General features: G+C 41.9%; 1 protein-coding gene and 1 long non-coding RNA gene across 2 annotated transcripts; one reads left to right on the forward strand and one right to left on the reverse strand.

The window, feature by feature from the left end:
* Positions 1 to 398: 398 nt before the first annotated feature.
* On the reverse strand, positions 399 to 11636 carry CISD2 (CDGSH iron sulfur domain 2). Its single transcript, XM_062199814.1, has 3 exons — positions 11473 to 11636; positions 2151 to 2365; positions 399 to 868 (listed from the first exon to the last, which is right to left on the reverse strand). Exons 1-3 carry the CDS (start codon positions 11573 to 11575, stop codon positions 779 to 781), a joined length of 408 nt encoding a protein of 135 aa, XP_062055798.1. The 5' UTR covers positions 11576 to 11636; the 3' UTR covers positions 399 to 778.
* A 182-nt stretch (positions 11637 to 11818) lies between these two features.
* On the forward strand, positions 11819 to 20129 carry LOC133766041 (uncharacterized). The gene is made up of 3 exons (XR_009866640.1): positions 11819 to 11928; positions 14411 to 14510; positions 19824 to 20129. It is a non-coding gene; the product is annotated as an uncharacterized LOC133766041 (long non-coding RNA).
* Positions 20130 to 25810: the final 5681 nt, after the last annotated feature.

The following is a 25810-nucleotide window of genomic DNA, read 5'->3' on the forward strand; positions in this document are numbered from 1 at the left end:
TAGCAGTCCAGAAGTCTGTCAAGTGTTCCTGCCACCCCATCCCAGCTGTCACCAAGTCAAATGCCTCAAAATACACACAAACACAATCTCTCTCCCTCTCATTTTTTTTTTTCTTTCTAACAGACACAAACAAGCCTTTTGCAAACAAATCTGTTATAATGTAAATAACTGTTCCTCACTGGAATTTTTATATCCAGTTTACTTCTTTTCTGAAATTAGCATATTCATGTTAATTAGACAACAGTCTCTTTAAAGGAGAGTTTATCTTAATGAACACTCAAATAATTCTTGATGGTAACATGTTCCCTAATCTAAAAAGAATAGGTTGTGTGAGACCAAAAGGTGAAAAAAGATACACTTCAAATGATAAAAACCAAAGCAAAATGAAAAATAATATATTTAACAGAAAACACGGAAAAATTTATTAAAGTACAGATTCTGTTGGAAATATTGATATTCAAAGAAACAGCTTTGAACCCACTGCCCAAATTTAGATTTTCTTCAGGTAATTAAAATCAGAAATGTTGATTTTACTGTTGAAAGATACATTAACTCGAAGTCAGAATGAGGTTTGACAATCTAACGTCTACATAAATGACTGAATATATAAAGTATCAAATATAAATACTAGTGTAGCAAGAAAATAAACTGGCAGAAACAATTATTCAACCAGTGGTAATAATTACGACCACCATTTCATATTTTCTACACACAAAGGATGAGAAAATATTGTAAGACTTTACAGCACACAACTGATTCCAATCCTAATTCCATACTATTATACTTCTTTCTTCTTCAGTATTAGTGGACCCACATTATCTCCTGTCAATTCATTGTGTTTATTATGTGAGCCATCACAGGCAGGAAACTAAAAAGAAAAAAACAATTACAAGTGTTATTTTAAAAATGTTTCATTAAGTAGAAATGTTTCTTTGCCCTCACAAAGAAAACATCATGTACTTATCAAAAAATACCTTTTCTAGGTAATGGATATAATCTATGTCTAAACAAGCCACATTCCCATACCCAGCAAATCTAACAATCCAAACAGTTATTCATTATTTGGTTTAGATTTTAACATAAAACCTTTCGATGACTCCATATGAATGACTATACTAGGTTTAAAAAAAGAGTCAAAAAAAAAGCTCCTAGTCTCTATTCTGCTCTACTTTTGCATACATCTCAACTTATTTACATGTAAAAAGAATGGAATGTAAACCCTAAATTTAAAAATTCACTCATATCCCATCCAGATATATGTAACAGCAATTAACATTTTGTTCTATTTTTCCCATGCATTTACTGTACTCATTTTTCAAAATTGAGATCATATTATAGTATGCTTTTCTTATATGACATCAGGATCTCAGATCATTAAATATTTTTTAAGAATATGATATGTAATGGTTTCTAAGATCCCATCACTTGTATTATAATTGTTCCCATATTTTCAAATCTTTAGTTTTTAAAATCTTGCTATTACAAAGGATGCTGTGCTTAAAACCTCAACGTGTAATCAATGCAGTACAAGACAGATTCCATCAACTATCTACGTGACTACTCTTCACTTTGAATTCCTTTCTCCTTAAAAACCATCTATCATTATAACTACCATTTACTACCTCATACTATGTAAGGCACCTTATACATAGATCAACTCACCAAATCCTCAAAAACATCTGCAATGTTGATACATAGCCGATTAAAAAAAAAAAAAACCTGGAGATCAGAGATTAAAAATTAAGCAATCTGCTCCAGCCCAAGCTGGCCACCTGCCCAGCTTGACCGAGTGACAGGCATCAGATTGGAGCATTAGTTATTGACTCCACAGCTTCAGCCCTTTTCCATTCAACTTCATATCCTCTCAAAAAAATAAGTTTTTTTTAAAAATACATGTTACTCGCTCAGGTGCTTAAGCATTGTGAAAGCTTCAGTTTCCAGACTTCCTTGCAGCTTTATCACTTCCAAGGTAGGTAGTATCAATCACAAAATGCAAACTTTAACTTAGGAATATGGACTTTCAATACCATAGAAGAATTATAAACAATATGAAAACAATCATCTCACAGAACCCCCACAACTGAGGAATTAACAAGCCAAACAAATATAGCTGCACAAAATGTTAGTGCACATATAAATGGACATCTTACCGTCTTAGAACGCCAACATCTACAGTACGCTGCTTTAGTTAGGCACAGATCTTCAATGTTGATTTCATTTACCACTTTTGGATTTTCCTTTTGTATTTTAAGATTAATCAAGCTGTCCTTCTGTTGTTTTTTCTTCGGGAAAAATGGTCGAACTGCAAGGTAGCCAAGTAGTGCGAGTACACCAAGGAATGGCAGCAACCGGAGCCATTCTGAAACTAAACATGTGCAGACTTGTCAGGGTCTGTAGCGCTGTTGTAAAAAAAGCCAAGTCCACATTCATCCATGAACTTATTTTGATCTCTTACTTCATGTATTAATTTCTTATTTACCTTATCTGTGAAACTATAAATAAGTAACACAATAAAGCAAGCTTCACCCACAGTCACCTTATTTTATTTATGGGCTAACCTGACACATAAGAAGGTGGAGACGTAAATTTTTAGAAACAGATCTTATTTAAAAATCCTATCTCACTGCTCCCATTAAGTATATTTGTGTTTGTATTTATTTTTTCCCCAGGAATTACAATCACCATAAATATAAATGAAATTCAATGTGTGATGTATTTTATAGGCTTAGAAAACATTTTCACTTTTTTTAAAGAATTACTTGCTTATATGAAAGTCAGAGTTAGAGAAAGGGAGAGACAGGGAGAGATCTTCTTTCCACTGGTTCACTCCCCAGCAACAGCTTAAGCTAGGCCAGACTGGAGCCAGAAGCTTCATCTGGTCTCCTACAATGGGTGGCAGGGGCCCAAACACTTGGGCATACTCCGTTGCTTTATCAGCTGAACTAGCTGGGAGCTGGATGAGAAGTGGAACATCCACGACACAAACTAGCGACCATATTGGGATGCCGGCGTCATAAGCAGTGGCTTTACCCACTGCGCCATGACATCAGACCCTCTATGAACCTGCCTGATGTATGTTGAGCTCAAATACTTTGAAGGGAAAATATTATCTACAAATTGCAAATATAAGAAATAATTTAAAGTGACATGTATTTCACACAGCAAATTTTTATTCTTATTGTTTCAACATAAGAAAATAACATTTATTATACATTTGGAATAATTATAATCCTACCAGTAAGAGTTGGTAATATTTTGCTATATTTCTATTTTTTCCTTTTTTGCTGTTGTATGTTAATATAAGTTGTAAATGCTTTAAAAACAATGAGACTGGAAGTGGCTATTGTGGCAGAAGTTAAGCCATCTGCATCTGTATCACAGCTAGTCTGCTTCCAATCCAGCTTCCTGCTGATGCATCCTAGGAGGTAGCAGATGATAGGATAGCTACAGTGCTTGGGCCCCTGCCACCCACGCAGTAGACCCAGATGGAGTTTCTGGCTCCTGGTTCATCCTGACTCAGCTCTGGTTGTTGAGGGCATTTGGGGACTAAAGGAAAGCAGTGGATAGAAGATATTTCTCTTTCTTTCTCCCTTTTCAAGTAAATGAATAATTTTTTACAAATAAAATTTTTATGAGGCCATTACTGTACAGTCTATATCCTACTTTTCAAACTCAATAAATATACCTCCCCAAATCCTTAATATCGCTTGAAAAACACAAACTTTAATGGCTGTAGTCACCTATCATATCCCTCAATCACAACATAAGATCTACACGAACAGGGACCTTACTTACCTGATCACCACTACAGCCCCTAAATAATGTAATTTGTTTAATTTCCTTTTCATTGAGGCATAATTTACAGTTCAATTTGTTGAGTAAGTTTGAGGAGTTGTGAAAGTATATACACCTGTAAACACCACCTAAAATGAAATATAAGTTATTTCCATCACCCCAGCAAGTTTCCTCTTTTACTTTTTCAGTCACTACCCTTTTTATTTTTATCTTCAATTAAATGAATAAGCATTTTCTGAATAAGCAAATCTGATCAGTCTCCTAATTTATTAAGTGTTTTCAATTTTGTTACTACATAATTATTAAGGACCCACCATGTAGAGAGACACTGTTACATGCAAGTGCAGCTGCTGCTATCTTATTTGTCTCCATATACCCAATATGTAATACCTGGCACAGGGCAGGATTTCAATAAGCAGCTAGTTTCCAGTGTATCTTTGGTATAAATCCAGTTTTTCATACACGTGGGAGTCAGGTTTATTTTAACCATAAAGCAGGAATTATAATAATTCATTCATTTGTTCAACAATATTTTCTCCGTACTCACCCCATTCCGGACATCACTATTAGACAGGCAGTTAGGTAAGGTCCCTGCTCTCTTAGGGGATACATTTTAGCAGAGCCAGACAATACACAAGCAAACAAAGATCATCACACACTGTCCTATGAAGGAAATAAACAGGATGGTATAGGAGAACAAACGACTAAGCTGTTGCAGAGCACTAGGTTGGCTGTTAGGTAGGCTAGGTAAAGGGATCACAGAAAGTTTCTAAAAAAGGACCTTTAAGCTAAAATCAAAAGAATGAAGAGAAACTATGCACTCAAAAGATTTGAGAGTAAAAACTTCCAAGGCATACAAAAAATACATACAAAAAAATCATCCAACATCATCGGACTTTTAGAGGAACAAATGACTGAAGTAGGAACTCTCAGTAAAACTGTAGAGCACTATTATAAAGAAAGCTATTATTGCATTTCACCTTGAAACTAGTGATGCACATGTTTCCTGCCTCACTGAACAAAAGGGTCAACTCCCATCTCTTTTAACAGAGACTTACATAAACCAAGACTTCCATAAATTTCAGCTAAATTGTTTGCATTCCATTAAACTGACATTTGAGGTAACTCCTTTAAGGGGTAGACTGACTTACCTTTGTTCATGGTTCACCATTGAAACAGTTTAAGTTAAAATTCAGAAAGACTATTTAAAATCGTTAATAAAAACTTTCAGTGTCTTCAAAAACTGTAAAATCTCATTGACATAAGCCAAGTGATATGATTGGACAGAAGATACAAAAAGCCCTATCACTTTTGACTAAATGCCTCTAAGCCAGAATCCTGCCCAAGTGGAATGGACAGCAGCACCAAAGGAGCCTCAGCTGGTCTGTCAGTCAGTCCCCTGCCACACCGTGGGGCTAGGGTCTGGTGTGGAAAGCCCTTCATCTTGGGAAACAAGGTGCAGCCGGAATGGGGGGTGCCTTCCTGACCCCATCACACAATGCATGCTTGTGGGGAACTTGGCATTAAACTATTCATAGAAGACCTGCTTCTGGGTTTGGATTTCAACCATAGCAGAGCACCTCCCTGTTGCAGACTACAGAAAGTCAGCCCTCCATAGGGGTGTGAAAAAAAATTTAATTAAAAAAAGAGAAAACTCCCCATCACAAAGGAGCTTTACATCTAGTATGGAATACAGACCCACAGAGGATTATAGTACAATGTACTCTAGGCAATCATATATAAGGAATGCAGAGGAAAAAGTGATTAACTCTAGCTCAAATGAGCAAAAACTGAACAAATCTTGACACTTAAACAGGTCTCTGAAAGATAAGTAAGACTACAAGGGGCCAGCATTGTGTCGCAGCAGATTAACCCACTGCTTGCAAAGCCAGCATGCCATATGAGTGCCCATTCAAGTCCTGGCTGCTCTACTTCTGACCCAGATTCCTGGAAAGCAGAGGAAGATAGCCCAAGAGTTTGGGCCCCTGCCATCTTGTGGGAGACCTGGACAGAGTTCCAGTACCCTGGCTTCAACCTGACGCAGCTCCGGCCATTGTGGCCATTTGGGGAGTGAACCAGCAGACCAAAGATCGATCTCTCTCTCTATATAACCTTTTCAAATAAATAATCTAAAAAAAGAAAAAAAAAGTACTCACTCAGTGTCTTATTTGCTAACTTGAATGTAAAAGGATTGAGTTTTCCTAATTTTTCCCTTAAAAATTTTCACTTCCAAAAGCCTTTCTTCCTCTATCAGTGAAGATTTCCATTTTCTAATTTAAAGGGGGGAAAAAAAATCACTTGTTTAAAAGAAAAAAACAGACCACATAATCCTGAGCAGGTTCCTAATATCTATATTGAACTTCTATGTTCCACTATTCAGATGAGCAAGAAGACTAAAGAAAGTAGAATAAAGAACCAGCATCATCGTCAAAGAAACAAAATCTAGACAGAAAGGAATATTTCAAAGCAACCTGAGTAGCAAAGAAATTTTAACATGTTTTCTGAAAGGTTAGAAACAATTCAAAGAAAGTATCTCCTACTAAAAACAACTGGACTTAAAAGAGCGCAGGTTCAACCTATGTAGTGAAACTGGCTATGACAACCTACTCCTGATCAAGACGTGAAGAGAGGCAGGCATGCAGCTTAGCAGTTGAGACAGCATGTCTCATTATCAGACCTACGTTCACTACTAGCTCTTGATACCAGCTTCCTGCTAACACAGTGGCAGGCAGTGGTTTGGCTCTAGTAACTGGTTTCCTGCCACTCAGACCAGAAACCTGGACTGAATTCCTGGCTCCTGGCAGGCATCTGGGAAGTGAACCAGAGGATAAGAATTCTGTCTCTCTCAAATAAGAAAATGAATCATTAAAACAATTATAAAAATCTATTATAAATTTTTTAAAAAACACATAGGTATCAATCAGGCACTATATTATAAAGAATTTGGACAGTTCTTTTTTTTTTTTCCTTTTCAAATCTGCTAAAGCTTACATATAGGAGTGGGTATCCGGCACCATGGTTGTCACTTGGGACACTCACATTCTCTATCAGAATGCCCTGTTCAAGTCCCAGTCCTCCACTTCTGATTCAGCTTCCTGCTAATGCTCACCCCTGGAGTCAGCACGTAGTTGGGTCACTGCCAGACACATGGAAATCTGGATTTAGTTCCAGTCTCCTAGCTTCAGCTAGGCCCATCCCTGGCTGTTGCAGGCATTTGGAAGTAAAGCAATAGATGGAAGTTTTTTCTGTCTCTCCACTTTTTGAGTAAGATGAAAATAAATTTTAAAGATTACATATAGTAATACCATAAAAATAATAGACAAATTGGCTGCTGTTAATTTCATATCCTATTTTCTTATGTACCATTTACAGCTAAGACGCAGAAATGTTTTCTATTTTTCAACTGTTGAAAAAACGAAAGTAGAATATTTTCAATGGATGACTTTATTATTATCACTCAAAACTCAGCAGAAACTGAATTCAGGACTGAAGGGCCAATAAAATAAAATTAATGACCAACTAAAAAAATCTCTTTTCCATTCATCATTATGAAACAGTCTGGGTATCTAGAACATTGGCTGACACACAGTAGGTGCTCAATAAATACTTCAATAATTTGTAAATTGTGAAATAGCGATATGGAAGAAAACATTTAAATAAAGATACTTTTACTACAAAGGCTAGTCAATACTTAATTACACTGGCTTTTTTTTTAAGGATCTTTTTTTAATTTATAGATTATTTGAGAGGTAGAGTTACAGAGAGAGAGGGAGAGACAGAGAAGAGAGGTCCTCCATCCACTGGTTCACTCCCCTAATGGCCACAATGGCCTGAGCTGAGGCAATCTGAAGCCAGGAGCCAGGGGCTTCTGCTGGCTCTCCCTCATGGGTGCAGGGGAGCAAGTGCTTGGGCCATCTTCTACTTTTTTCCCAGGCCATAGCAGAGAGCTGGATCAGAAAAGGTACAGCCAGGACTTAGAACCGGCACCTATATGGGATGCTGGCACCACAGGCAGAGGATTATCCTACCGCACCATAGCACTGGCCCCATTGTATAAGTTTTTTTTCTTTGACAGGCAGAGTGGACAGCGAGAGCGAGAGACAGAGAGAAAGGTCTTCCCCTTGAGGCCGGCGCACCGCGCTTATCCGAAGGCAGGAGCCAGGTGCTTATCCTGGTCTCCCATGGGGTGCAGGGCCCAAACATTTGGGCCATCCTCCACTGCATTCCCGGGCCACAGCAGAGAGCTGGCCTGGAAGAGGGGCAACCGGGACAGAACCTGGTGCCCCGACTGGGACTAGAACCCGGTGTGCCGGTGCCACAAGGCGGAGAATTAGCCTAGTGAGCCGCGGCACCGCCCACTGTATAAGCTTTTAAAATAGAACAGCAACAACAAAAGTCTTCCAGTTCAAAAGTCAAAAAACAATTTCCAGATCTACAGTGTAGTTAGGAAATTTTGCCAGTTTGAATTAATATGCTTCTGAGAAACATAAAGGCTGTTTTTTTTTTTTTTTTTAAGATTTATTTATTTAAAGGCAGAGTTACAGGAGAGAGAGAGGAAAGGACACACAGAGAGATCTTCCATCCACTGGTTCACTCTCCAAATGGCTGCAACAGCCAGAGCTAGGCTGGTCTAAAGCCGGGAACCAGGAGCTTCTTCCCTGTCTTCATGTGGGTAACTGGGGCCTAAGGACCTGGGCCATCCTCCGCTGCTTTGTCAGGTATATTAGCAGGGAGCCGACCGGAAGTGAAGCAGCCAGGACTCGAACCAGCATCCATATGGAATGCCACCATCTCAGGTGGCGGCTTTACCCTCTATGCTGCAGTGCTGGCCACAAGGCTTTACTCTTAAACATAATCAGTGTCTGAGGCTTTAGTATCTTTTCCAGAGTAACACAAGTTAGTTAGTTTGTTAGTGCTATCTGTTCCAAAAGAGCCAATTCTGAAACAAGAATTTGTAAGTGGAACAGAGTTGGAAAACATACATCTACAAGAAGACATGTACAAGAAGTCCAAAGCACTTTATATGAATAGCCCCCAAACTGGAACTAACCCAGTGTCTTCCAACAGAATAGATAAACCAATTATGGTATTATAAGGAATAGAATACTGGTCTGTAGTAACAAGGAATGAATTACCGATCTACTAGATGAACCTCGAAAACCTTTATGTTATCAAAATCATTAGAGAGGATGAATAGACTAGAAAGGAGCAGGAGAATCCTTTGATTTTCAGTAGAGACTACAAGGGTGTATTTGCTTGTCATTACTCAGCTAAACACTGAGGCTCTGATTATTGTATGTAAATCTACTTTAAAAAATGCAGCAAAGTGAATTTTTTTGGAAAGCATTAGATTGTTTACAGAGTTGGACTTAATAACATATATACATATATTATAAAGGTTATCTCTGAAAGACTGAATAATTTTATTTTAAAAAAATCTGATTTGGGTCTAGCATTGTGGCACAGCAAGTAAAGCCGCCATCTGCGATGCCACCACCCAACATGGGTGCTGGTTCTAGCCTACCAGCTGCCCTGCTTCCAATCCAGCTCCCTGCTCTTGGCCTGGGAAAGCAGTAGAAGATGGCCCAAGTGCTTGGGCCCCTGCACCCACGTGGGAGACCTGGAGGAACCAAATAAATAAATGAAATAAAAAAAGCTTATAAGATAACAGGTAGAGACTTTTCAAAAGTCAAAGTATTAGAATACACTTACACTTCCAGAGGCCGGAGAAATTTATCTTAAAAAGTTCACTCTTGAAAACATGACATAAATAGACAAGTAAGTTGTTTCTGATAGATGAGAATTATATTTAAATAGTGTATGGTAATTAAGGACCTGAATGTGTGTGTGAGAATGAACAGCCAGGGGCTGGCGCTGTGCCTTAGTGGGTAAAGCCGCAAGCTGCCACCTGCAGTGCTGATATCCCATCTGGGCGCCAGTTCAAGTCCCGGCTGCTCCACTTCCTATCCGGCTCTCTGCTATGGCTCTCTGTTAAGCAGTAAAAGATGGCCCAAGTCCTTGGGCCCCTGCAACCACGTGGGAGACCCGGGGGAGGCTCCTGGCTCCTGGCTTCAGATCAGCACAGCTCTGGCCATTGCAGCTAATTGGGGAGTGAACCAGCAGAATGAAGACATCTCTCTCTCTCTCTGCCTTTCCTTCTCTATGTAACTCTGACTTTCAAATAAATAAATAAATCTTAAAAAAATAAAAAAAGTGCAGAGTCATCATGAGAGTCCACTGCTTAAAAAAAAAAAAAAAAAAACTAGCTCTAAAAAGGGAAGGAAATAATAGACAATACTGGGAACTATAACTTTTTTTGCTCTAATTTCCATAGAAGAAAACAGAAATATTTTTCAGCCTCTTAAACTTTTTGATGAGTTGGTAAAATGTTGTCTTACTGGCTTTTAATTTCAAAAGTCTATCTATGGATTCCACGAGTAGCTCATTCAAGAAAGTCCAATGTCACTAGGTATACTTCAGAATGTATCTATCCTGAAGGGGAAATTCAAAAAGGGTGACTTAAGTTCTTCCACAGTACTCCAGAGACCCTGCAACTGTTGTCCAATCTGCAGCAGTTACTACAGTATATTCATGTTTCCTGAACAAACAGCGATACAGAGAACTAAGTTGCAGACACAATATAATGAGACTTGTTAAATATAGTTGTCATTTCTGAGTATATTAAATATTTAACATCTTTAAAGTGGAAGTTACTATAAATTATAAAGCGAGAAAGCAAAGTGTTTTGGATCAGTTTTCTTAATGCCTTTAACAGGGATTAAATATTTGTTGACAGTGAGGATCTTCAAGACACCTTTCTAAAAATCTCCCAGCTACTAAGTCTAGTATCACACGTTCTAATCTGCTTCAGTTTCCCAACAGCTAGGCACAGGAGTTCCATGTTTGCCTGTTTCCTCCCCATCCTACTCAATGAGAATGGTTTCCAAAGGTATCCCACACAAGACAAACTGTAACGCTCCCAACCCAAGGAACCTTCCAAATACAGACTGCCTTCTGCAATTTACATCCTTTGGCTACGAATACCTAATTGTAGTATCTTTGTATATCGGAGGAACCCTATATACAGAACGTTAAGTATATTAAATATTAAGCTTCCTTTCCTAATTCTGGGCCCGTCATACCAGCCTTCGAATACGTTCCGGCCAAGGCATCTCTCCTCCAACTCGTCACCTCAACTGGCCCCAGGACTGGACCTCGGACGCCCCCACGGCAGGTCGGCTCTACCCTGTGGAACCGGAGGCTACAACTTCTCTAAGCAGGACAGCCACATGTGTGTGTCCCCTGCACCCAAAGCTCTGAGGGGGACACCCAGCGCAGGGCTGAGGCTGCCTGTCACAGAACAAGACGTCTCGGACAATGATAACCTAATCAGTCTTACAACAAACAAGGACGCTGGGGACAGCGATAAGGAGACGAAACAGACTGGCCGGCGACCAGCTCAGCAACTTCTCGGCAAAAACCGACCTCGCTCCTCCCAAAGCCGCTGGCCGCGCCATCCACCGCCGCCGCGGCGTCCCTCCGCGCACCGGGTCACGGGGCGACGGGCCGCTCGCCAGGCTCCGCTCCGCCCCTCAGAGCCAGGATTTCCATAACCATCCCTCCCCACGCCCTCGTGGACAGGGTGCGAGGATGGGGCCTGGCTGCCGGCAGGGTTACCTGTGAGCCGCGCGAACCCGGTAATGCTTTCCGGGACCGGGAGCCGCTTCAGATACGCGGGGAGCTGCACCTTCACGATGCGGGCCACGCTCTCCAGCACCATCCTGGCGTGCGGCTTCCGCTTCTGTCCGGAGCCCCACGCCGAGCTGCTGCGCCTGCGCCGGGAGCGGAAGCGGCCGCCGGGCACTCGCGGCCTCGGTCGCCCCGACGGGCGGGGCTGCGGGCCGAGAAGCGAGTCTCCGGGCGCCGATTGGCCACGGCGAGTCACGTGCGCGCGCGGCGGGCTGCGGCGCCGCGGGAACTGGTGGGTGAGTGGGGAGGCCTTCCTGGGAGCCTGGCGTTTGAAGGCCGGCGCCGTGGGCGTGTTCCGCCTGGGAGGCCCTGGAGGCCAGCGGGAAGGATTCTGTGTGCTGATAAGGCCTGTGGGTGCTTGCTAACGGCCAGTGTCTTTCAAGAGTGAGTTTCTCTCGCCGGCGCTGTTTCGCCCCTGAGGTCTCTACCCCTTTTTTCAGCCTCACCCAGGCTCCCGCGGCCCCCGATTCTGCTCCCTCACCCCAAGGGCCGGGTGTTTTTCTAGAAAGAAAGAAGTTAAACCAGGAACTGCCCCTTGGCAAACTTGCGGCAGCCCTGCTCCGAGGTTTTTGGCACGCAGGCAAGACCCCTAGTAGGCCTGCCTTAGGTATTTTCGTTCTTCTGGCAGATCATGTCTTCTGCATTAACTAAAACTCTTCGCGGTAATGGAAAAACAAAGCCTTAGGGTTTTCTCTATGTAGCAGGCCTTCAGCTAAAATGTAAAGCCTTTTTTTTACTTGCTTTTATTAAGTATAAAGAAGATTGGAGGGTGAAAGGAGACACCCTCAGTCTCTTGAATCATTCCTTGCCACTATATTGTGTCACATGTGGGCTGAAGATCTCTGAAAGACGCCGTGGCCACTTCCGTGGGGTGTATACCGTCAGTTACAGTTCTTTGCTTAACCAACCACACATACCAAGGAACTGAGAGTTGGTATTATTTTTTAACTTTTTCTTTGGCATTTTTATTTTAAAATGGAAAAGGAAGAATAAAAATTTTAAGGCAGTCTTTCTCTGAACTAAATTTTTTATGTCTCTTACCAAAAACAAAAAGTTCAGAGGGGTAATAGAAATTAGATAAAATTATCTTCTGTCGGTTTAACCTGTTCAGAATTGTCCAAGTAAAAACACAGTGGAAATTCTATGAGTACATTTGAATGTAAATTCATAGCTATGACCTAGAGTAATATAGAAGGTGAACAGAGTTAAAAGGTTGGCATTTATGTTAGAATTTTTCTTTGGGAGTTTGTTTTTGGTGTCGGGGAAGAAGGAACTGGAGCATCTTTATCTAGAAAGTAATGCAACTCAGCAAGCATCCTTGTTATCTGAACTGTTGGCTGTCTAAATATCTGCTCATCACATATAGAAATACCACTGGGAAGCTGTTTGAGGTAGCGGTAGGTTGTAAGTGGGGAAGAAAAGTTAAGAAAATAAGTTTAATAAAATACATGTTTCTTAGACACTTTGTCATCCTGAAGAGGCAAAACATGCTGTGTTGAATGATATTGTTAAGGCCTCCAGACAGCTTTTTCTTAAGGAATTAAACTAATACCTCAATTTAGAAGTATAACAGAAAAATTCTCAAGTGCCAAATGTACAATTATTGTACATTTATCAGGGATATTTTCTTAGATTCCCTTTAAAATTTAAATCTTGTTTTTACATATATTTTTAATTTGGATTTCATTTTCACAACCTTGCCTTCTTGGCAGTACATAAAACAGAGAGAGTGTCTGAAGATAACGTTCTAAAAAAGGAATGACAGGCTTCCTTACCACCTTGTGACATAGTATTCAAAATTCAGGTCTCACTGGCATTTCTTACATTTAAACTCTCCGTAAAAGACATAATTTGTTTTTTATAGTGGTTGAACTAGTGCTTCGATACTAATCACATAGACTATTGAATACCTAATTAAGATTGTTATGAGTACAAGGGGAATTCAGAAAATGAATTAAAACGTGTTAAAGCAAAAACCAGGCCAGTGCCATGGCTCACTAGGCTAATCCTCCGACTGCGGCGCTGGCACCCCGGGTTCTAGTCCCGGTCGAGGCACCAGATTCTGTCCCAGTTGCTCCTCTTCCAGTCCAGCTCTCTGCTGTGGCCCGTGAGTGAAGTGGAGGATGGCCCAGGTCCTTGGGCCCTGCATCCTCATGGGAGACCAGGAGGAAGCACCTGGCTCCTGGCTTTGGATCAACACAGCACGCCAGCCGCAACGCGCCAGCCTTAGCAGCCACTTGGGGGGTGAACCAACGGAAAAAGGAAGACCTTTCTGTCTCTCTCTCACTGTCTAACTCTGCCTGTCTAAAAAATAAAAAAATAAATAAAATTTTAAAAAAGCATAAGCCAAAAGATTTTGAAACCCATGAAGAGTTTTTTTAAAATACACATTTTTCATGAACTTTTGGAAGACCCCCTCACCCTCCCATGCATAGATTTCAAATTGTTTTTGCACTAAAATGAAGTTATCTTTTAATTCCATTTCCCATGAACTTTTGGAAGTACCCTCAAGTAAAAAGTTTAAGGGAACCCCATGCAGATTTCTGGAGCTCCTTCTGTGTTAGCTGTCTGGAATTTTATCTCCCTTCTCCCCATTACTATATCCTACAAAGTCAAAGAAAAGTTTATACAAGTTTTTTAGACAGAAAAAAAAATTAGATTTCATCATGCACACAAAGGTGAATGTACAGGTCTTCTCAACATGAACTCTAGAAACTAAGCACATGGGAATAATGCTTCAAAGTTTCACAGAAAAATTAGAATTTTGTACCAAGCCAAATGATCAACCAGTTGTGAAACTAGAATAAAGTAATTTTTAAACTCGAAAGGGCTCAAGAAAATACATATTCCATGCATTTTTTCCCAGAAGCTAATGGAGAGTATGTTCCTCCTAAATGAATAAACCAACAAATGGGACATGTGATCAAGGAAACGAGAGAGAAAAAGAGTCACAGATCCATGATTGGGTGAGTAGATGAAATAAAGAGAATATAATATGTTTTAAAAAATTGAGAGACTTACCTTGAGCTGGGTTTGAGACTGAATTGATAATTATTACATAGAAGCATAGTGAAAATATAATTATATCAGTTTGTTTTTCCAAAGTTATTTTTTATTTAATTGAAAGAGAGTTCCCCTCTGCCACCCTATTTTCCAAATGTCCACAACAGCCCCCAGTTTCAGCTAGGACTGAAACTGAGACTCAGGAACTCAAAACAATCTATCATATGGATAGCAGGAACCTAGCCACTTCAGCTTCACAGAGTCTGTATTATGAGGAAGCTAAACTGAGGAGCAAGAGTGGAAACTGATTCCAAGCAACTCCACTATGGATGTGGGCATTCCAACAGCTAGGTCAAACACCACCCTGCTCAAATATTTTTTTAAGGGACCAAGAAACTCATTTTAAAATGAGTATTTTGACTTTGGTGTTCAGCATTCTTACATTATACTTCCTCTTTATTGGAGGGAACTTCATTTGAACTGCTTTGCATTGCCCACAGCTTTAAGAGGAAGTACAGAAAACTGGAAATAAAAGTCAAATTGCAAAAACAAAACTGGAGTTTTGTTATTTGTTAATTATTATAAGTCAATAATTAAACTATTTTTCAGTTATCTTCCCTAGTACTTTATATTACCCAAAAAAAAAAAAAAAAAGCAGTCTATAGAATTCCCTGTGTAAAATTCTTAGACCTAAGAAAATAGAACCAGTTGCTTTTTTTTTTTTTTAAGATTTTATTTATAAAGGCAGAGTTAAGAGATCTTCCATCTGCTGGTTCACTCCCCAAATGGTTGCAGTGGCCAGAGCTGGGCCACGCAGAAGCCAGGAGCCAGGAACTCCATCCTGCTCTCCCATGTGGGTGACAAAGGCCCAAGTATTTAGACCATGTTCCACTGCTCTGCCAGGCACATTAGCAGGAAGCTGGATCAGAAGCAGAGCAGTCAGGACCTGAACCCATGCTCACAGCTTCACAGGCAGTAGCTTAACCTACCACACCATAACAGCTGCCCCTAGAATAAGCTTTGAAAGAACCTTTATACTCTATAATTCCATGAGTGTATATTGATTGTTCACTGATGGAATCATTGACTAGAAAAAAGGTTATGATTAAAAGCAAATATAGGGCTCAGTGTTGCAGTATTAGTGGGTGAAGCTGCTGCTTATAACACCAGCATCCCATTTGGGCACTGGTTCAAACCCAGCTGCTCCTCTTCTGATCCTGCTCCCTGCTAATGTGCCTGAGAAAGCAGTGGAAGATGACCCAAGTGCTTGGGCCCTTGCAATCCATGCAAGAGACCCAGAAGAAGCTCCTGGCTTTGGCCTGGCCAAGCCCTGGCCATTACAGCCATTTGGGGAGTGAACCAGCAGATGATAACTCCCCCTCTCTCTAACTCTGCTTATCAAATAAATAAATAAAACATTTTTTAAAAGTAAATATAAAGACATGAATATGCATAATTAAAGGCTTAATTCTATAGATTTTGGAAGTTTTTCTTTTTTTAGAAGCCATATTTTTTCCCTTAGAAATTCTGTGCTCACTGTAATCTGCACATATTATCATTAAGTAGTAAAATAATAAAACAATAGGGCACATTCTCATTTACCTCAGAAGTCTGAAATTAGTCTTCTCTAAGCATTGAAAAACATTAAAGAAAACAAGAATCTGACTAATGCTTTGTTATGCTACTGTTGTGTTTAGAATAAATTAATAAATAAAGTAAGATGTGTTCACCTTTGAGTTAGTAAACTCAGAGCAGCATTTTCACCCTAACTGACATCAGGATGGTGGAATACGAACTCCCAGCCCTCAAAGGGTTTCAGAAATACTGATGATAACAACCACTCACAGACAAGATGATTATCTTTAATGGAGCTTGGACTCCAACTCAAAGGTTTCACCACCTAGGTAGAACAAAAACTCCAATAATGGATGCATTGAAGAGGGTAAGAACAGTTTACTTGACTCACATTGTCCTCCCCAAGGCAGCACAGCTCAGAACCAAAAGAGGCCTCCGTGGCCTAGGAATTCTTGCAGGGGGAAAGAGTGAAGGGAATGGCTAGTTTCCTTAAGCTTGTTTGATGCTGCCCAAGGAGACCACTGCTGTTTTACTGCATGCAAAACATTCAGGGAGGGGCCAGCGCTGTGGCTTAGAGGTTAAAGTCACTGCCTGTAGTGCCAACATCCTTTATGGGTAGCACTTTGAGTCCCAGCTGCTGTATATCCAATCAAGCTCTCTGCTATGGCCAGGGAAGCAGTGGAAGATGGCCCAAGTCCTAGGGCCCTGTACCTGCATGGGAGACCTGGAAGAAGCTCCTGGCTCCTGGCTTCAGATCAGCCCATCTCTAGCCATTGTGGCCATTTGGGGAGTGAACCAGTGGATGGAAGACCTCTCCTCTCTCTACCTCTCCCTTTCTGTAACTCTGCCTTTCAAACAAATAAATCTTAAAAAAAAAAACTAAACTAAACATTCAGGGAATCTCATGACTGAATATTCTGGGAATAGTTAGATGCTGGGATAAAGGGCTGAGGCACATCAGCAGCTAGTACTTAATTCCCAACAGATGGCCATGGATCCTGGTAACTGGCTTGTGGGACTCCACCACGAGGCCTGTGAATGAACTCCACAGCACGCCTCGTTCTACAGATTCTCTGAACTGGGACGCATCACCCACCTTGCCCCTCGTAGCCAGTGCCCCACCATCCTCCATGGAGGCCTGCATACAGCACACAGATTTCTGCAACTGGCTGGACTGCTGCACTGGAAGAAGGCACACAACCTTGAACACTTCAGCGTACTGTCCCAGAAAAAATAGATGGAGGTTCTCAGCATGCGAGCTAGACTGGCTCTCTGCCTATCTCCACTCCACAAGACAGCCAGAGCAATGGAGTAAGTAAAAGGTCTGGGAGACCCTCCAGAATCTCTAGTCAGGTTGACTAGTGATGAAAATCGTGCCCTCCTAAAGCTAGTCTCCAAAGCCAGAGACCAGGAAAGAGCCAGTCTTGCTCTTTTGTTAACAACTCTTTGATGGGAACTAACCAGAATCCCATGAGAACCACATTAATCTCTTCCAAGAGTGATGCCCCCAGTGACTCAATCACCTCCCACTAGGCTTCACCTCTTAAATGTTCCACAGGCATCCAACACATGAACCCTGGGGGACAACATCCATGTTGTATCACCATAATAGCATGGGATGGGGTGAAGGTGGGAAGAATGTATCACTATGGTAATAGTAGTAATTATGAAAATTGTGGATCTGCCTGACCTAGACAGAATGGCCACAAGAAAAACAAAAACTATGCATATGGAGGGGCCAGAGCTGTGCCATAGCGGGTAAAGCCGCTCCCTGCAGTGCCGGCATCCTGTATGGGTGCTGGTTTGAGTCCTGGCTGCTCCACTTCCAATCCTGCTCTCTGCTATGGCCTGTGAATGCAGTAGAAGATGACCTAAGTCCTTGGGTCCCTGCACCCACATGGGAGAGCTGGAGGAGACTCCTGCCTCCTGGCTTCAGATCGGTGCAGCGCCAGCTGTTGTGGCCAATTGGGGAGTGAACCAGCAGATAGAAGACCCCTCTCTCTCTCTCTCTCTCTACCTCTCTTTCTTGAAATCTCTATGTAACTCTTTCAAATAAATAAATCTTTTTAAAAATGCATATGGAGCATCACTCCTCTGCTGCAGTTTTGAAGGAGTTTCTTATGTTTTTGAAACTGCTACACAGATTTATCGTACCAATTAAATGCCTAATTTTTCCAGTTAATCATTCTAAGGTTAAAGCATAGACAGGACAAGAATTAGAACTTTGAACCTCCATATTCCCCTCAACCTCCCTTGTTCTCAGAGGATCAGCCTCTACATGGAGGGCCTTGGTGACCACTTTCCTCCTCAAAAGCTAATACAGGGCTGGCGCCGTGGCTCAACAGGCTAATCCTCCACCTTGCGGCACCGGCACACCAGGTTCTAGTCCCGGTCGGGGCTCCAGATTCTGTCCCGGTTGCCCCTCTTCCAGGCCAGCTCTCTGCTGTGGCCTGGGAGTGCAGTGGAGGATGGCCCAAGTCCTTGGGCCCTGCACCCCATGGGAGACCAGGAGAAGCACCTGGCTCCTGGCTTCGGATCAGCGTGGTGAGCCAGCCGCAGCGCGCCGGCTGCAGCAGCCGTTGGAGGGTGAACCAACGGCAAAGGAAGACCTTTCCTCAACTTCCCGTCTCCCAATGCCTCCAGTTAAATTCCCAAACAACTTGGTTAAGAAAGTATGAAGCCTGCTCTGGAAGGAGACAGCATACACAAGAATTAAAAGACTTTGCCAGGGCTGGCACTGTGACATAGTAGGTAAAGCTGCCACCTGCAGTGCTGGCATCTCACATGGGTGCCAGTTCCAGTCCTGGCTGCTCCACTTCCAACCCAGCTCTCTGCTATGGCCTGCGAAAAGCAGTAAAAGATGGCCCAAGTGCTTGGGCCCTTGCACCCGTGTGGGAGACCCAGAAGAAGCTCCAAGCTCCTGGCTTTGGATCAGCTCAGCTCTGGCCATTGTGGCCATTTGGGGAGTGATCCAATAGATAGAAGACCTCTTTGTTCTTCTCTCTGTCTGTAACTCTGCCTCTCAAATAAATAAACCTTTTAAAAAGAGAAAGAGATCTTGACAATTTAATCAGCAGGAACCCGGCAAGTATCTATGGAAGTGAGTTCTAAGGGTGTTATTACCAAGGAAGAGTAAATACAAAATAAAATCAAGGCAGATTTATTGGCATAAATATACTCACCCAAGAATCAAGATGTATTATGTTGGCATTAATAGTTTGCTAGGATGAGGCTTGGTCTCGGTAATAGTGTAGAAGTGAAATGGTCCAAATGCCAGAAATTTCCTGAAATACAAAGACTCTTAGCCATCCTCAATTTTCAAGTCACTTAGGAATGCAATAATGACGGGAGCATCAGCATTCCCAAAGAACTCTGAAATAGCAATCTTTGTTTGCCAGACATGGTGATGAATACTGTGGTGAAATTGGGTTTCCTCATCTCAGTGGCAGGGATAGAATCCCAAAGTGGTAGAGACATACAACTATTAGAGATAAAGTGGGCAGGGTTACCACAATCAAAGGATAGAATGTTAATCAGAGTGTTTGACCCCATGAAAAAAGATGGTAATGGCGAAGTGATCAAGAGTTCTTGAAACAAAATAGATAACCTACTAAGATGCTTCTTGATGGATAGGTATAAAAATTCTAAGAAATAAGTTAACATGTTATTGTGAAACTACAAAGATCTCATCTCTTTCTCAGACTTTGGACTCCTTGACTGATGGAAAGAAACTGCATTCTTTTGCGGAAGCTACATTGGAACCACAGCTGTGTATCATGAATTGTTCCCAAACCGGTCTGCACATTTGAATATCTTATAGGATAATTGAGTTATAATCTCTCAGGGTGAGACCTAGGCATTGGTATTTTTTTTTTTTTTTATTTGAAAGAGTTACGGAGAGGTAGAGAGAGACAGAGGTCTTCCATCCACTGGCCCACTCCCCAGATGGCTGCAACGGCTGGAGCTGCGCCGATCTGAAGCTAGGAGCCAGGAGATTCTTCCAGGTCTCCCACATGGGTGCAGGGGCCCAAGGGCTTGGGCCATCTTCTGCTGCTTTCCCAGGCCATAGCAGAGAGCTGGATGGGAAGAGGAACAGCTGGGTCTTGAACCGGCACCCATATGGGATGCCAGCACTTCAGGCCAGGGCTTTAACCCACTGTGCCACAGCACTGGCCCTGGCATTGGTAATTCCAATAAGGAGAAAATTTAGGAAATCACTACTCTAACCATTCTCTAGAGGGACCAGTACCAGCTTCCTGGAGAAAGGAAAGTATCCAGATCTCTTAAGGTCTATTGCATACTATCTCTAAACATATACTAATACCTAAACACCCAGAATTCCACACTGAGCAACTGGTCAACATAGAAGACCTAAGTCAAGTGACAGATGGAGTCTTGGCATGAGCGGCTAACAGTGGATCCAGAGGAACCCATCTCCAGTCCCAGGTATGTAGCTATATAGTCAGAATAGATATATTTTAATAATAAGCAATCAGACTTTTGGTTTTCTAACCCATGGTGTGAATGCTGTTAAGGGTAGAATGTGCTATGCTTTGAATATTAGTTTGGGTGTCACTCAAAGGTCCTTGTGTTCAGTATTTGGTCCCCAAAGTCTTACATTAATGGTTAATTGTGTAAGGGTGGTACCTTAATCCAATTATGGTTTCTGGAGGTGCCAATGCACACCTGGGTGGCAAGAGGTAATGGCTCTAGTACTTGATTCCTTGCCACCCTCATGGGAGACCTGGATTAAGTTCCAGACTCCTGGCTTCAGCCTAGCCCAACCCAGTTGTTTCATACATTTGGGAAGTGAACCAGTGAATGGAAGATCTTTGTCTCTATCTCATTCTCTCTCTTTGCTTTGCTTTTTAAGATTTACTTATTTGGGCTGGTGCTGCGGCTCAATAGGCTAATCCTCCACTTGCGGCGCCGGCACCCTGGGTTCTAGTCCCGGTTGGGGCCCCGGATTCTATCCCGGTTGCCCCTCTTCCAGTCCAGCTCTCTGCTGTGGCCCAGGAGGGCAGCTGAGGATGGCCCAAGTCCTTGGGCCCTGCACTCGCAAGAGAGACCAGGAGAAGCACCTGGCTCCTGGCTTCAGATCAGCACGATGCGCCGGCCGCGGCGGCCATTGGAGGGTGAACCAATGGCAAAAAGGAAGACCTTTCTCTCTGTCTCTCTCTCTCACTGTCCACTCTGCCTGTCCAAAAAAAAAAAAAAAAAAAAAAAAAGATTTATTTATTTGAAAGGCAGAGTTAGAGATTCTCCATCCACTAGTTCACTCCCCAAGTAGCCACAGTAGCCAGGTTTGAACCAGGCCAAAGCCAGGAGCCAAGCGCTTCATCCAGGTCTTCCACAATAGGAGTAGGAGCCCAGATACTTGGGCCATCTTCCACTGCTTTTTCAGGCATATTAGCAAAGAGCTGGATTGAAAATGGAACAGCCAGGACTTGAGATAGTTCTCATATGGGATACCAGTATTATGGGCAGTGGCTTAACCCACCACACCACAATGCTGGCCCCTCTCTGCTTTTCAAATAAAATAAAAATAAATAAAAATGTTTTTAAAGTATTCATGGTGTATAATGATGGCTTTATATAAGGAGAGCACATAGAGATGATGATGCTCACTGTCTTTCTGCTTCCTGGCTCAACATGTGGTCATTCCTTTGCATACACTCTTGCCATTGTCAATCTCTGTCTGACCACACAGGAGACCCTGATGGGGCCCATCCAGTCTTGGACTGTGAACCTGCAGAACCATGAGCAAATATAAATCTTCCTTCTTTGAGGTATTATAGTGATGAATAAAAGTGACTAATAGGGGCCAGCGCTATAGCTTAGCAGGTAAAGCCCTGTCCTGCAGTGCCGGCATCCCATATGGGCACTGGTTTGAGTCCTGGCTGCTCCACTTCCTATGCAGCTCTCTGCTATGGTCTGGGAAGGCAGTAGAAGATGGCACAAATCCTTGGATCCCTGCACCCACGTGGGAGACCCGAAGGAAGCTCCTGGTTCCTGGCTTCGGATCAGCGCAGCTCCAGCCATTGCAGTCAATTGGGGAGTGAACCAGCAGAAGGAAGACCTCTCTCTCTCTCTCTGCCTCTTCTCTCTCTATGTAACTCTTTCAAATAAATAAATCTTTAAAAAAATGACTAATACAGCAAAGCTACATGGAAGCTCAAGACTGCTTTCTGCCACTCCTCATCAAGATAGTAAATGCAAAGCAGCATCACATGCCTGAGGAAATTGCAGATATTAACACTGTCATGCTGGCATGAGGATTCTTACCACATTGCCATTTCCACTCCCTGTGTGGTCACCGGGTAGGTCTACAGAATTACTGTAAAAACCAGGTGGGCAGTGAAGGATGACAGCACATTATTGCAAAGCTTAAGCAGGTGGAGATGACATCTGCAGAAACTGTCTTAGATATGATATCTTCTTTGGAGGAAATTAATAAACATGACATGATATTGATCTGGAATTACCCCCCCACCGCTGCAATCAGTAAAGAAAATTAGCAGATTGAGTTTAGATAGAAAGGACAACAGTAACCCTCCTATCATCTTACTACTACCTATGTCAACTCTCTTGTATGGTATTAAGAGACCTTGGTAATCTTGTTATACCGTAGAACATCACATTGATTCATTACAGTAATGAAATTAAAGTGAAATTAGCAAATAGTATCCAATATTTATACACATTGGTAAGACATATGCATGGTAGGAGGTACACTATATACCCTACAAAACTTCCAGGACCTACAAGTGTCTTGGGGGTCCACCAGCCTGAGACATGTTAGAATATCTATTCAGGATAGTAGCAAATTGTGTGTTTTAATCAAGGTAGTCACATCTTCTGTTCTGAAACCAAAAATTAGTTTCATCAATAATTAACCACTATATAAATTGAATTATACATAGTGCATTCTTTTGTGTCTGACTTCCTTCATTTAAGTTTTGAGACTCATTCCTGTTACTTGTAGAAATTGTACACCCATTTGCACTATTATGCAATATTCTACTTTATGAATATACTACAATTAATCCTTTTACTGTTGTAGGAAGTTGGAAATGTTTACTTTTTTGACTATTATGAAAAGCACTACTATGAACATTCTTGTATATATCATTATGGTGTACAAAGATACACCTTTTTGGCAGTTGCTCTATTATACCCTAATAACCCACTTAAAGAATTTTCTGGTCCCTGAAACTTTAGTGGCTTCCAGTGTCCTTGTGTGCAGTGGAGGAATGCTTCACAGGGAAAATGGTTTCAATTAATTAGACACAGATGGTGTTCACCAGCAAGTTTGAACTGCTTATATCACTAAGCCAACAGAAAAGGGGATCACTGTACTGGCAAGGGTGAGGCTCCTACTTAATAGGAGAAAATTGGATTAAGTATTACTTCATGTAGAATGTAGGGTATTCACTCAGATGCATTCAGTGCTCTCTTGGCCAGTAGTTCAATAAAAAAAAAGGGGGGGGGGGGCGGGATATAACCCCATAAGGACCTCCACTAGGACTTGGATCATACAAGAATGTTATCTTGGTTACCTCACCTGTAAAATAACTCCCTGCGGCTTAGCTGTTGGTAAAGATTGAGAGAAACCTAGAATAGGTGGTAAAAGAAAGCATTTATGCTTATGACTCTAGGCCTTATGACCAGTGAAAAAGCAGGTTCTATGAAACTGATTGTTTTGTTACTTATTTCTTTTCTTCTCAACTGTGTATGAAGAATTCTGGGGTGGCTAATGTTTTTGGTTTTGAGTGAACATATGACTGAATTAACACCACTGCATGATGACTTTGTAGCTGACAGGAGGATACTGGTGAAAAGAGTGAGATGAGGGTATTTATTTCTCTGCTCCCTCTGTAGAGGTTACCTCGTAACTGGATTGCCTCGTAGAAATCAGGATACCTTGGAATTGGGTGTGTACTCTAACAAAAAGCCACTGCATCCCTTGAAGTGAATTTTTCACAATTTTCTCTCCTTCCAGATTCTGGTAACTTCCTCATCCCTTTGTGTCTTTGGGTGTAAAGGTGGTACAGCTCCCCTGCTGTTAGCCCTGGGTTACAGAACTATCCCTTATGATTCTATTGTACCCTACACACAAATTTGTTATCAGTCCCATTGTAAATAAATCCTTACTAAATGATCCCAACCTGAATGTTATTTGTTTCCTATTAGGACCCTTACAAAGGACCTTTTTATCTCTCGTTTTGCTTCTTGTATAAATGATACTTGGGTAATAGCATGGCCACACCATCTATCTATGTTAGTTTTACAGGTGTGTGTGTGTGTGTGTGTAAATATTTAAAATTTGTGTCATAGTGGGTTAAGCTGCCTGCAACACCAGCATCCTGTATGGACACTGGTTCAAGTCCAGGCTGCTCTACTTGGCTCCTACCTTCAGCCTGGCCCAGCACCAGCAATTGTGGCCATTTGGGAAGTGAACCAGCAGATGGAAGATGTCTTTGTTTCTCCTCCTCTTTCTATAACTCTGCCTTTCAAAGAAACAAATAAATCTTTAAAAAAAAATTTTTGTTGGGCCGGCGCCGTGGCTTAACAGGCTAATCCTCCGCCTTGCCGCACCGGCACACCAGGTTCTAGTCCCAGTTGGGGCGCCGGATTCTATCCCGGTTGCCCCTCTTCCAGGCCAGCTCTCTGCTGTGGCCCAGGAAGGCAGTGGAGGATGGCCCAAGTCCTTGGGCCCTGCACCCGCATGGGAGACCAGGAGAAGCACCTGGCTCCTGGCTTCGAATCAGCGAGATGCGCCGGCCGCAGCGGCCATTGGAGGGTGAACCAAAGGCAAAAAGACCTTTCTCCCTGTCTCTCTCTCTCACTATCCACTCTGCCTGTCAAAAAAAAAAAAAAAAAATTTTTTTTGTCTCTTGAAAATAAGCTAAAGGTGTATTTTATTAGCCCAAGGTGACACCTTGTCTTTTAGTTGCGAATACTAATTTACATTTAATGTAAGTACTGATATATGGAGCTTTAGAAGTGCCACCCTACTGTATTTTATTTGTCCCATCTAGTTTACAACCCTTTTTCTTTTTAAAGATTTATTTATTTGAAAGTCAGAGTTACACAGAGTAAAAAGAGGCAGAGAGAGAGAGAGAGGTCTTCCATCCACTGGTTCACTCCCCAGTTGGCTGCAACGGCTGGAACTGCGCCGATCCGAAGCCAGGAGCCAGGAGCTTCTTCCCACGTGGGTGCAGGGGCCCAAGGACTTGGGCCATCTTCCACTGCTTTCCCAGTGGAGAACTGGGATCAGAAGTAGAGCATCCGGGACACGAACCAGTGCCCATATGGGTTACCGGCACTGCAGGCGGCAGCTTTACCTGCTATGCCCTAGTACCGGCCCCAAGCTTTTTTCTTTACTTCCTTTGCAATTTATCAAATTTTTAGGAAATTAGTTCATTTTCTTAGACTTTTAGTTCTGTGTTCACTATTCTTTTGTTGTTGTTGCTCACTATCTTAATTCCTCTAGGAAGTTGATTGCTCATCCCTGACTTCTAAAATTCTAATATGTATATTAGTACTTTTGCCACTCTATGGACATTGTAAAAATACCCTCTAACACTTTATTTGTGCTCCCTAAATTTTTGTTGCTGTTATGAATTAAATCTGTATGTTTTAACACAGTATTGCAGCCTTGTTTTGTAAAGTTAATGTTCACTTA

Source organism: Lepus europaeus, chromosome 8 (assembly GCF_033115175.1).
Source record: "Lepus europaeus isolate LE1 chromosome 8, mLepTim1.pri, whole genome shotgun sequence".
Classification (NCBI taxonomy): Eukaryota; Metazoa; Chordata; class Mammalia; order Lagomorpha; family Leporidae; genus Lepus; species Lepus europaeus.

Excerpts from the sequence above, each read along its gene's own strand:
- CISD2 (XM_062199814.1), bottom strand. The coding sequence starts at position 11,575 with ATGGTGCTGGAGAGCGTGGCCCGCATCGTGAAGGTGCAGCTCCCCGCG. Across the intron at positions 2,366-11,472 it reads CGGGTTCGCGCGGCTCACAG|TTTCAGAATGGCTCCGGTTG; the intron begins GTAACCCTGCCG and ends GCACATGTTTAG. Across the intron at positions 869-2,150 it reads GATGTTGGCGTTCTAAGACG|TTTCCTGCCTGTGATGGCTC; the intron begins GTAAGATGTCCA and ends TTTTCTTTTTAG.